General features: G+C 46.4%; 1 protein-coding gene across 2 annotated transcripts; it reads right to left on the bottom strand.

Annotated features, from left to right (window-relative positions):
- Positions 1 to 916: 916 nt before the first annotated feature.
- On the bottom strand, positions 917 to 13,208 carry tbkbp1 (TBK1 binding protein 1). 2 transcript variants are annotated; one of them, XM_089016113.1, is made up of 10 exons: positions 12,962 to 13,208; positions 7,898 to 8,155; positions 6,550 to 6,675; positions 5,694 to 5,798; positions 5,476 to 5,623; positions 5,162 to 5,364; positions 4,831 to 4,892; positions 4,081 to 4,196; positions 3,293 to 4,005; positions 917 to 3,053 (listed from the first exon to the last, which is right to left on the bottom strand). In XM_089016113.1, exons 2-10 carry the CDS (start codon positions 8,144 to 8,146, stop codon positions 2,925 to 2,927), a joined length of 1,851 nt encoding a protein of 616 aa, XP_088872239.1. In that variant the 5' UTR covers positions 8,147 to 8,155; positions 12,962 to 13,208; the 3' UTR covers positions 917 to 2,924. The 2 variants fall into 2 exon arrangements, with proteins under 2 accessions (XP_088872239.1, XP_088872238.1); XM_089016112.1 differs by having other exon boundaries at positions 3,293 to 4,196.

Genomic DNA, 13,208 nt, shown 5'->3' with positions numbered 1-13,208 from the left:
CCATTTAAAAACGTTGGATCGGTGATCGCGTTTGCTTCTCCGCTCTGAGGTTGCTAGTTTGAATCTCGGGCCTTCTTGTGTAAAGGTGGCTTGGTTTAAGTAAGAGTAAAAATACATGAAAATTCTCTGGAATAACAAAAATATTCCTTCCATGTGATTCGCTCTGGTATCACCTCATCAGCATGACTAAGCCTACGTGGTAACGATCTAAGAAGTTTGTTGTAAGCACCATCCAAATTAAATCTCACACCACCATGGCAATTCAGTGAAGGGTTTTGCTGTTTGATAAAAATAACTTTTTTTACTCCCCTTTTCCAAGCATCTATTTTATTTTGCGAAGATTTTAACCTCACTGTTGTCAGTGAAATGTTATTTTTATTATTATTGTTATTGTAACAGGCGCTTGCAGTGAAGCAGCGTGTTAGTGATGTGATAGGTGTCGACAGTGCGGTTGATGTGGTTTATGTGGCCACCTAGTGGGCGGAGGATCACTTTTGACATGCCGCCCAGGAAGCTTTTTGATCGAATGGATTGATAGTAAATGATCACGCGGCGACCGCATCGTTTTTTGGGTTGTTTTTTTCAGGCACAAAGAAAGACAGCAAAAGTTAAGCTTTCTGCTCGACCGCATGACAGTTATAGGAAAGCCCGAAGACTCCATTTTTTATCGCAATTTAAATAAACAACAAACAAATTATCGACTTGGAATCAATTCAGACATTCAGATGATGTAACAATTCAATGCTTGCAGATTAGTGTGGTTTTGTGGCCCGGTTGAGCGGTGAATTTCATCACTGTTTCCTCTTCCTTGAGGTTAATAGCACAATGCCATAATGGTGGTCAATATCAAATGGAAACCTGTGACATTTTCTTAATTGAAATCGAACACACAGGGCGAGTTTCAGTGCAACTTTATTGGTCGGACTATTTACAACAAAAAAACAACAACAAAAAAGTGACATTGAAATTTCTCATTCCGTCTCCGTTGGCAACATTTTTTTGCCAAAGAACCTCACAATCTAGTAAAAGACATTTTTGTTCTCCTGAGTGGGTTGTTGGGAGGTGGGTGGGGGGGGCTTGATCTGCTTGGGTTTCTTTTTAAGTTCACCTGAGTCAACGTATATATATTTTTATTTGTTTAGATGAGAAGAAAAGAAAGAAAAAAAGTGTGCATTATTTTTTTTCAATCAGGTTGAAAATCTAGTGATGGCCATTCAACTGTTCAAATTTGCCGTGATGTCATCATCCCGCGACGTGGATGGTAGTAAAAGTAGCCCTTGATAAAATGTTGGATCTTCTCGACAGGAAATGTTATTTAATCTCCAAAATCTTTTTTCAATGTATTTATTTTGGCATGGTGTTATGATATAAATAAATGGAAATTCTAATCAGCCGGAAGTGATTGTGTGAGCGATAAAACCTCAGATGAGCTGACATCAGTTTTCTTTAACGTTCACCAGCAGATCAAGATCAATTCTCCTCAAAACTATTTGCGTTTTTAATTATTATTATTATTATTATTATTATTATTATTTTTTTTTTTTTTTTTTTTTTTTTTTGCTGTATAATGTTAAAACGGGCGATGGGGCCGACATCATATTATGTGGGTAACACGAAATTGACAAAAGTATTGTGAAACCTCCAGGAGGATTTTAAAATACACAAAGTTACATATTGGCGCATGTGGCTGTCGCTGCTCGCCCACAGAAAAACTGATCCTGTGACTGTAAATCATAATAATAATAATAATACCTTTCAAAACTCTCAAGGTCACTTTACAGTCACAGGATAAGTTTTTCCGCAGGTCACACGCGCCAGCGTTCACTCAACCCGGAAGTAACTGAAATAGATAGAAAGCTAGCTAGCTAATACATAGCTAATCGATAGTTAACCAAATATCTAACTAGATAGCCAGCTAGATAGCCAGCCAGCTAGTCAGTTAGCTATTAGATAGCAAATAGAAAGCAAATAGATAGCAAATAGCATAACAAAGGCAGTTTAAGAAAAATAAAGACATAAAACACGCCAGCGTTCACTCAACTCGGAATAACTCAAATGGATATAAAGCTAGCTAGCTAATACATTGCTAATAGATAGTTAGCCAAATAGCTAACTAGATAGCATTCCAGCTAATATGTTTAAAGTGACCTTTAGAGTTTTGAAAGGTGCTTTTAAATTAAATTTATTATTATTATTATTATTATTATTATTATTATTATTATTATTATTATATTTTGCATACATCTCATTTTTTTTCTCTATTAAAAATTAACTAGTTTGCCATTTCTGGATAATAGACCCACTATTTTTGTCCATTGTGTTTGGGGGTTTTGTTTGTTACTTTTATTATCATTATTTTTTTTTTTTGGGGGGGGAAGACTTCCAGTGCACCTCATTTCTATTTTACGACACAGTACACCTGTCTCAAACGTGCTGCAAAAATACAAATAGATTTTTTTTTTTTTGCTTTGACCGATTTACAAAATGAATAATATCACAATTTATATCAAGATGGTGAGACACACACACAGCAGGGACTAAAAATGATCATAAAGTGCTAATATACATATATAGATATATATATTTATATTTTTTTTCAACAGATCGCAAGCGTAAAAGGTGTAACGTGAGTACAAATGTTTCATGCTGTGAACGCATCGTTGTTAAAGCTTGGATGGTGGAGGTGACACCAACATGCTGAGTCACTGGAATGCCGTGATTGGTCAAGACGTGGAAAATAATGCAAATTTTCCGTCAAATTACCATTAAAAAATTGCATTTTTGGAAATTTGCCCAAATTGCCCATAAGAATTTCCGGGGAAAAAAAATGGCATACGCACTAGGTTGTTCGAAAAAAAAAAAAGAATGATCAATAACAACAATAAGACTCTGACGTTGGTCGTCCGGTCCGGTCGCCATGGCGATCAGATCTTGCTGTTCTCCAGGTGGGAGTCGATGTGCTTGATGAGTGCGTCGTCAGGGTAACCGACAGGGAACATCAGCTGGCACAGCGGGCAGCTCCGCACGTCGCTCTCCTCCGTCTCCATCCAGAGCTGTCGGGCGACACAGGTGGCCGGTTAGACGCCGCTGCGGTCGCGGCGGATGCCTCGACGCACCTCGTATGTATGAGTCACCGCCACGAATCGAGACCCGACTAGTCGATAGTGACTCACGCTCTGTCTGTCTTGCTCAAATTTTTAAAAATCTCATAAATTAACAAATTTGTTATTAGCGAGAGTTGTTAACATGCTAGCACGACCGTTATGCAAATACGGAACGGGTCAACACTCACATTGATGGAAGGCCACGACTGGGCGTGCTCAGCCGTGACGTAGCCGGGTTGGGGGTGGCACCCCAGGGCGTTGGGGCGTTGGTGGGCGGGGAAAGCGGAGCAGGACGCCGGACCCCTCATGGCGCAAACGGGCACGGCGGGCGAGAGTGCTCCTAGCGTCCTAGGCGGGCTGATGGGATGCGGGCAGGTCCACTCCTCCTCGTCTTCGGAGGACTGCGGGGGCGGCGGCGGCGGGGCTTGGGCCGAGGGCGGCGGCGGGGGTTCAAAACGTAGCGGGAAGGGCACCTCCCTGGGGTGGCGCATGGCGCCGTCGTCTCCCTGGTGGGGCGACGACGCCCCCCTGTGCTGCGACGTCTGTTTGGAGTAGCCCTCGGCGAAGGGGCGGGGCTTAGGCAACGTGGACACGGGGTCCAGGGAGAAGCGCGGCGGGCAGTGGTACGCCGATGGGTCGCTCGCTTCCGAATAGCTGCGACGGCCCTGGAAGCTAGCGCGCAGGTGCTGGCTGGGGGGGCGGCAGGAGTAGGAGGCCGGGCCCACCTCGCCCACGTCCAGCAGGGGCGAGCGGCGGTGCGCGTCGGGCGAGAGGCGTTGCGGAACGGGCGAGCGCCGCTGCTGGATGGGCGAGTGGTGGGCGGGCGGCTGCGGCGCCACCGGCGAGTGGCGCTGAGAGATGGGCGAGTGGCGCTGGTGCTGGATGGGCGAGTGCAGCTGGACTGCGAGCACACGGTGGGCGCCCGTCACGTCACGGAGAAGGGTGCCAAAATGGCCGCGGTGCCCCCTTTGCTCACCCGGACTGTGCTGCTCTTGCGAGGCTTTCCTCAGGATCTCCGTCTGCTTGGAGCTCAGCGCTCGCAGGCGGCTAAGCTCCTCCGTCAGCTCCGTGTAGGCCAGCGCCAGGTTGACCCTGGAAAAGAAGAACCAGGCTCCGAAGACATAAATACATACATAGATAACCACATAAATAAATAAATAAACACATACGTAGATAAATAAAGCAATAAATACATAAATAAATAAATCAATAAAATACATGTATTACTAATATCATATAATATAATATATAATATCACCTGAAGAAAATTCAGTGAAGGAACAAAAATCTGGGGACAAGATGCACTAAATGAAAAATATTTGTATTATATTAATAAGTTGGACAAACGGTCTTTCCTCGAGATGTGCCGTTTACACTAAATCCTCCAAATTACAAGAAGTGATTGTGGGGGGTGGGGTGGGCTGGGGTCAGTGGGAGGATGTGAAAGCTGTGAGTAAAACCAAGAAATGGCAGCGGACTGGAAGGAAAGACTCACCCCCTGCCCCACATACGCCTCAAATGACTGCGGTTTATTTTTCAGATCTCTTTCATTTTTGTTTTCAGCTGCGTTTTCTTATCTCCAGTCAGTCGTTGAACATTTTTTTGTAGGGGGCAACACATGGGAGGGGGGGGGCAATATATGCATCCCAACAAAGCTAAAGCAGCTAACAATGTAGCAGTGCTTTACATTTGACGTTATCCCACTACCCAGCCCTCCTTCACTTACTGCTCATCTCCCACCTTCTTGATCCACTCCACGTCACATTGCTTGCAGGGCGACGACATCTCCTGCCAAAATCAGATGGGGGTGGGGGGGTTAAATCAGCGTTAAGCAGATGGAAATAAGTGCCGAAGCAATTTTTGTACTTTATGTATTTATTTTGGGGTTATTGCGAAGCAAAAACATACAGGAAACACCCTTCAAGCACCTGCGTTGAATTGAGGGGGAGGGGCTTCATTCAGTTAGCGTCTAGCTATGTCTAATTGACAAAAAGCGCTTTGTCGCCACCTAGTGTTTTGGATAGAAATAAACAACGGAGTCAGTCGCCCCCACTCACCCTGTCCCGCTGGCCCCCCTGGAGCTGCCGGACGTCCTCCTTGAGGCGTTCGCAGTGCGCCTTTAGCTCCTCCTCCCGTCGACACGCCCCTTGGGCCTCACGCCGCGCCCCCTCCAGCTCCGCCTCCAGCCGCTGGACTTTCAGGTCGGACAAGGCGTCCAGGCTACGCGAGCTCTGCAGCGTCGCGGCGGGACAATCCGGCGCTGGAGGGGGAAACGGGGAAGCCCGAAATGAGCGACACGGCGGCGTTTGGTGAAAGCGCGGAGGCGCGGGTACGGGAAGTGGCTCGGGACACGCCCCCCGTACGTACTCACTGCGCGCGTCGGGCGCCGCGTGCAGTTGCAGGTACTGCGTGTCCTTGCTGTGCAGCTGCGCGTTGAGCTTGTGCAGGGAATTATCCCGTTGCCGTAGCGCCGCCTCCAGGCCCAGGATGCGCTCCACGTGCTTCTCCGCCAGGCCCGTCTGGAAGCGCACATGGGGTCACAAGGTCAACGGGGGCGGGGTCCCACATGCAAACCTCGGACGAGCAGACCATCTTGTCCAGGTCCCTTTGGAGGTTTCCCTTCTCCATGTGGATCTTCTCGTAGGCTTGGATCACGTCCTCCAGCTGCTCCTCGCGCTCCTTCCTTTTCTGCAGCTGAGAGAGTAAAAGACGTGGAAGACTTTTACTCCACTTTGTGCGACTACTCCTGTATGTTTTGGGGGGAAAAGAGGCCGGGAATGCAACGGGGGAGATGTTGCGTAAGAGGAGGAGGTCCTTTTAGGACACGCGATGGCGGCGATAGCTTGATCGGATTCAACATTTAACGCGTCCCAGGACGCTTTGCCTTGTTTGTAATGCGCTCTCATTAGAAGACGGAAGCCCCATTTTACTCTTCTACTTACAAAAAAATAACAAAAAACAAATGCTCACTCCGACCCAATTTATTCGGGAATTGAAAATATGACGTTGTTCAGGTTTTTTTTCATGCATGGGTGTCGATAAAGTGTTGGTCAGACCTCTGGCAAAGTTTTTCTCTTCCACGAGGGGCAGCATTTGTTTATATTAGCGCTTAGTTCCAGCTTCAGCTAAAGCGTTATATAAACCATTATGAATGTATTGTATTTTGTACATCTGCCCCAATTTCAAGCTCATGTAACTCCAGACCCATATAACTTAGGAATTACCTCTTTTTTTCTGATGAAAGCAGATAGTCTACGGATTCTAACGCTGTATAGAGTGTTTATTTTGTCTTAAAACTCAATATTCTGTGGGTCCTGGAATTCGAGTGACAATGACAAAAACCCTGGCACTGGAGTGGACACATTTTTTGCACATCATCTGACAGTGAATGAGTTAACACAGTCACACGTGTATTTTTTGGGTGCGATGGGAAGAAAATGTCCACCTCGTGCGTCACGATGTTGAGCCTCTGCTGCAGGTTGTCGTTTTCCGAGTGCAGCAGCGCCGTCTCTTTGCTCTCAAAGGAGCAGTAGGAATTGACGTCCTCGCCGAACTCGCTGATCATCGGGAACTGGAAACGTACACGGCGGGGGATTTTGATGCTTAAATAGCGTGAATAAAGCATTTTTGAAGTAAAAAAATAAAAACAATTGTTTTGACTTTTTTATGATACCTATAAATATTATTTAAAAAAATAAAATTACTTCTTTTGTTTTGAAGGGAAATGTTTCTAACACTGTATTGAATGTTTATGTCGTCCTAAAACTCAATATTCTGCAAGTCGCGACATGACGAACATGTTATGTAAGCAACATAAACGAGTACATTTGCATTTAGAATGCCTTCCATCAGCTTTGGGGCTTTTTATTTCTTTCTTTATTTATACCTCCCCCCTCCACTCCCTCCCCCCGTTTTCGCTTTCCCGCGTGAGGACGGGCTTTAAGTACTTTTTTCCATTTAGCCAAACTGCTCAGTGAAACAGCGAAAGGCACTGAGGGCCCCTCGAGACCAAACACTACCAGAAAGCTCCACTACGAAAAAAAGGAAGTACAAGAGAGTAACTTGAGCATGAAAGATGTACCCCCCCCATCCCTCCCAGGCCCCCATTTATTTATTTTTTTACTTTAGGCGCCCCCCCCCCCTTGTAAAAAAAAACGACTCTCTCTGTAGTCTTTAAGCACACAAGCTAACAGGATTATGTACGGTGCTCTGGTCAAGTGAGTAAATAATATTTTTTTTAAATCCTCTTAGTCCCTGTAGCTGGATTATTATTAATTATTTGGGTTTTATTTGAAGGAAAATGTCATGTCAATCTACTCGTTTGCTTCCGACAGCGCTTCCGTAGAGCCGATTAAATTTGAGCCAGAGGCGGAGTCCCCCCTGGATAGGTAGTCGGTCACTTGTAGTTCTTGTTGGCAGCAAATGAACAAAAACATCTGCTCTTGTTCAGGAAGGCCATTTTCATTTCTGAGGGCATCTTAGGCCACGTTGACGATGACTAAGTGCACGCGGTGATCAATTGAGACGCCGTCGCTATGGCAACCTCCGACACGAATGTGGCTGATCGCAGTAAAACGATTTTGAGGGGAGCAGAAGGGGGGTTGACAGGGGCCGTGATAGTGATAGTGCAGGCCTTGCCGAGCAATTGCTCTGTCCGTGGTGCTGAAATTGCCATTTTTCAATTCGATTCCATTGGAAACAAATCAGGAAAGCGAAAGTTGTGAAAAAAAGGAACCGCCAATCGAAATAAAGAAACTTGCACCCCGGAAGCAAACGCCAAACGTCGCCTTCACCTTGATCTCATAGAGCTTGAGCTTCCTCTTGATGCTGCTGTTCTCGCGCTCCAGGCTGCCCAGCCGGCTCTTGATGTCGTGGTAGGCGGCGATCAAGGTCAAGTGCGACGGCGAGTAGACGTCAGCGACGGGGAGGGGCGGCGAGCGCCATCCCATTCCTCCGCAGACGTCCTCCTTCAAGCCCCCGCCGCCGCCCTCGCCGGCCCCGCCCAGCAGGCCCAGTTCGCCGCCGCCGAACAGAGACTGCATGGCCTCAACCTGATCTCACAAAAACACACACAAACACGTACGCACTCATTAAATATGAACCAATTTGCTTTGAAAGGAGACGCGAGCACATCTGAGGGGACTGAATTTGTCAGGACAGGCTCGAAAAAACTCTTGACCGTCTTGTTATATACCCCGATCCCCAAATATTTGCGCAAAAGATGCGGTTAGCCCTGCAGAAAAAATGTAACTGATGCCACCCAAAATTGTCAAGAATTATGCGCATTATATTTTCATAGTGCGTTAGAAGGACCCTCTGGTGGTAAATTATAGAATCACTCAATTGATTCCGCAAACTGGACTTATATTTGTTGTATTTAACTTTAATACAATGCATTTGTTTGATTGGCTGGAAGCACCTGTGATGTCATCACTGAGGGTGACTGAGTCAGCTGCCCGGTCACACGCTGCCATCGACTTGCCGCCTTTCTAGCCACTTAGCGCCGTGAGTCAGCCGCCGCCCCCACAGCTATTTTCATCTGCTGCTTCCTCCACGCCGGTGCAGCATCAGACCATCTGCGCCCCCCCCCACCCCAACCTACCCCCTACCTTGCACCAACACACCCCTTCAGGCCTGCCTGGCGGTGAACACACGGCGGCAGATGTTGCGAAATCCGTTGATATGATCTTTACGTCCTTGAGCGCTGAATCGTATGTCAAAATCGCTGCCATGTTGGATGTGGCACACTGGCGCAATGGGTGAAGATTCATTCATTTGTTACTTCGGGAGATGCAGCAAACATTTCGACGCACATGCGGTCAAGTTAAACATCTTTACACATTATATTACTCACTAGCTCTTATTTATCGCCTAGCCCACCTCTACAAACAAAATAGTTTCCCAAATGTGTGGGTGCATGTGTGTGTATATGTGTTTAACACGCAGGCCGCAGTATCGATGCACTAATCCAATCCAGCGGATCCATACGCAGCGCCACTCTGACCTCATTAAGTGAATCCGCCAATCAGCCGGCGGGTACGCAAATGGAACCAAGGCCATCCGTTCGATTTTGGTGGCGCTTTTCCGCACCGTTTTGACATCAATTTGACGTCCATACAAATGTATAGGAATGCAGACTAAAAATAACAATAACAACAACAAAAACACATTTAAAATGAACAAAAAAACCCTCTCATGCCGGTAAAGTTAACGTATTAAGCAAAAAAGGTCCCAACAGGACAAAAAATATATAACACGCTGACTGCCCTCTTGTATTTTCCATCTGACACCGACATCACACCCGACACAATTGCGCATGTCCACACTTATCCTAGCCCAAACTTTACACGCACCTGTAACGCACACATACGCCCAAATGAACACGTGTACACATAACTGCTTTTTTTTTTACACGTACCCGCATATATTCACACATAAGCAGCCGCCCACACATCCACTTCCTGTATGTACTTCATGCATTAAGTATGGAGGTGAAGCAGCTGCAGTCCTCACGCGTGTACACGACTGACGTTCGCTTGAAGGAAGCCGCACGTCGTCCCGCAAAGAAGACAAATTGACCGCGTGTGCCCCGTGGTTGCACGTGCGCTTTTGTGATGACTCCGAGTCCTTGTCCAAGGACGCCCTTTTGGTTCTCACTCTGCTGCACACACACACGGCGTGTTCGGAACTTGATTCCAGATGTGAGCACATTCTGTACCATGAATTTCATTGCAAAAATCTGATGCTGCCATCTTTGTAGGTTGCATTTCATTTGTCATTTGCAAAAAGTCCAAGATGGCGTCCAAATAGGCAGCAAGTGCTCTCACAAGCCGTGCTCGTTTTGTTGTTTTTGTGTTTTCTTTTGTCACTTTGAGTTGTTGTGCGTCGTGTACACCCAGCACCGTTTTTGATTGGAGGGGAATGTCTACTTACTTGATTTTACTCCAGGCAGTGGATGGCGTAATCCCTTTAGGATTCCTATCCTAATTTTATACCAGATATTAGACCGTATAAGCTGCTTTTTGATTTTTTTTTCATATCCTCTACCTTATTTTTTTTCATTTCACAGTGTAAGACTACATTGCTGGGACCAACTGGGAAGCCCGAGTGGGTATTTTTAGGCACTCCGTCGGGAATGCAAGCCAACCGGCAAGTGGGTAACCTGCTTTTTTTTCTTCCTCGATACAAAAAAAAACGAAAAAAAACTGAGTGAACCCCTGCTGAGCATTGACGTTTTATCTTGTCGTGCAGTAATTTAGGGTAGGCTGCGAAAATCAACCACACAACAGCACGGCAATTTAGAAGTGACCAATTCCACGTTATTTATTATTTTTCCATCACTGAGTCTAACGTCCACTTCCCGACTTCTAAAGGAACGTCTCGTTCGGCCTTCGGAAGGTTCTTTGCCGCGTGAGTGATGTCTTCGCCTCCTCCGGCTTTTTTTTTTCTCTTTATCTCGCCTCCCTCCTTTCTCCCGCCCGCTCGGGTGCCTACTTTGTCCTCTTTCCAGGTCGCCATGGTGACGGGAGGTTGCGCCGCCCGGTAACGGCTGGCGCGCCCGAGCACCTCCGCTCGGTCGTAACTCACCAAAGGTGTCAGCGGCGACGCTGGGAACTCGGGAGGCAAACGAGGGGAGAGGAAATCGGTGAGATGGGCGAAGATTTAGCACGAAAATGGAACGCTCGCGAAACAATCATGCTCAAATTGACGCCACAAATCCATTTTCGTCTTTTGGCGAACGAGGAAGCCACGCTAACGAGTCCCTGACATCAAATAATAATAATCATAATAACAATACATTTCATTTATAAGCGCCTTTCAAAACTCTCAAGGTCACTTTACAGTCACAGGATATGTTTTTCTGTGGGTGAGCAGCGGCAGCCACAAGCGCGAGCGTTCACTCAAAAAGTAACTCAAAAAGATAGAAGCTTGGCTAGCTAGCTAGCCAAGCGATAGCCAACAGATATCTAGCTAGATAGCCAGCCAGCTAGATACCTAATAGATAGCTAGCTAACTAGCCAGCCAGATAGCTAATAGACACCAAATAGATCAACTCCCCGCAAGCTGGCGCACTAAATAAGGCGTCTTCCCACCCAAAGTTGGTGACGGCGGAGGTGTTGTTTTCCACAAATCATCAAAGACTCGCTTTTGGCAAAGGAGCAGCTGAGAGACGCTGGCGTCAGCAGTTTTTCTTGGCAAAACACAAGCTGCCAGACGGCCGCTGTCTGGCTGGATGTCGCGTACGCGTTTATCGAGGCTCAACGACACGGCTAACGTTAGCGAAAGAGAAACAATGGAGGAAATGTGCAAGGGTTTGAAAGTGATAGCAAATGGCCCTTTGGGGGCCTTTAGCTGGTCTACGGGAGATTATTTATGGAGTGTGTGAGGCTAATTACGGCCATCTTTTTTTTCTTTGCATCTATGACAACATACCATTGCGCGTATGACAGCGTTTAACTTGCATATCCTCGATGACGCCCTCTCATAGCAACATTTGTTGGTTTTGTTTTGTTTGGTTGATCTCTCATCTTGTTCTCTCACAGCGTCTTACGTAAAGCTCTTTCTTGTACTTCCTCACACGTTGTACTATGTTAGCCGAGTGGTAGGCGGGCAAAAGGGAACACACAGAGAGAGGGCTCAACTATATCGAGGAAAATGAAATAATAGGAGGTTTACTTCCTCCGCTCGCGCGTTTCCGCGTGTGTAGAGTACACGTGTTGATGCAGCAGAGTGAGATAAATGCTTTCCAAGCTCCGCCCCTTTGTAGCGACAAGGTGTGTAAGCCGCTGAAAAAGGCACTCGGTCAATTAGGAAGCTAGCCAGCTAGCTAGTTAGTACAGTGCCACATGCTTAGCGGCAGTTTTATTCACGCTTTTGCCAATGAAGAATAACTTGGCGACTTTTGGAAAGATGGCTTGACTTGAAAATATATTTATTTTGTGCTTGATATTTTAGTGTACGAGCGCTTTTGAAACGACTATTAGTAGTGTCACTAACACACGCATTTTTGCACGTCTGGCGGTGAATGAGTTAAAAAAATAAAATACCCCATGAATCCGTTTTTTATTAAGTACCCGCTATGTTTTGTTTACGGTCTATTTTTTTTGCCCACAGGAGAATGGTTATGGTGTTACTATTATTATCATTTGCTCGCTATTTGCGATCTATTAGCGATCTGGCTAGCTAGCTAGCTAGATAGATATTAGGTATCTAGCTCGCTGGCTATCTAGCTTGGTATCTGTTGGCTATCGATTGGCGAGCTAGCTTTCTATCGATTTGAATTACTTCGGGGTTGAGTGAACGCTGGCGCGTGTGGTTGCCGCTGCTCACCCATAGAGAAAAACTATCCCGTGATTGTAAAGTAACCTTGAGAGTTTTGAAAGGCGCTTATAAATCAAATGTCTTATTATTATTTGATCCCAGTGACAAATCTATTCAATTCTCATTAGCGTTATAATAATATTGACCACAAGAGGACGTGTTCGAGCACTACAATCGCGAGGGATTTTCTATCATCTGCTCGGATGCCTCCCAAAGCGTCTCTTTCTGCTCCTTTTGTGCTTGCAAAGTTCACATTTGTCATCAACTTTGTCACGTTCGATTTTGGGGATACTCAAAATATTTGGATCTCCTTTCACTGGAACTACTTGTGTGCTAAACGTGGGCTACTTTTGCAGCATCGCTTCCCGACATCACTCCGCGAATGACATGCGCAAAAAAAGCCCAGAAAAAAACACTGATTGGAACGTCTTGTGCCGTGACATGACGCTATGTGTGTTGCAAACTCACGCCAACATGGCTGCGCGTCCACGAGCGACGTAGAGGTGCAAAAAAAAAAAAAGCAAATTTCAACTTACGTTGTGCTGCCGTGCAGGACCGTTCCGCCATGGGGACTATGCTTGCGGCGAGCGGGCACATTGTCGTAAGAAAAGACGCCGCTCCTCCTCCTCCTTCTCGTCCTCTTTGCTCTCCGGAGCAGCAGAATGGAAGGAAGCGGGAGAGCTAAGCACTAGCACGCCGCCGCTAGCCGCTTGTGTGCGGCGGGGCGATGGATGATGAGGATGAGGAAGAGGAGAAGGAGGAGGAGGATGCTGATGATGCTGA

The sequence above is a fragment of the Hippocampus bargibanti genome, linkage group LG15, assembly GCF_051943395.1.
Source record: "Hippocampus bargibanti isolate YZ-2025 linkage group LG15, ASM5194339v1, whole genome shotgun sequence".
Lineage (NCBI taxonomy): Eukaryota > Metazoa > Chordata > Actinopteri > Syngnathiformes > Syngnathidae > Hippocampus > Hippocampus bargibanti.
This window is presented reverse-complemented; position numbering and strand designations above follow the sequence as displayed.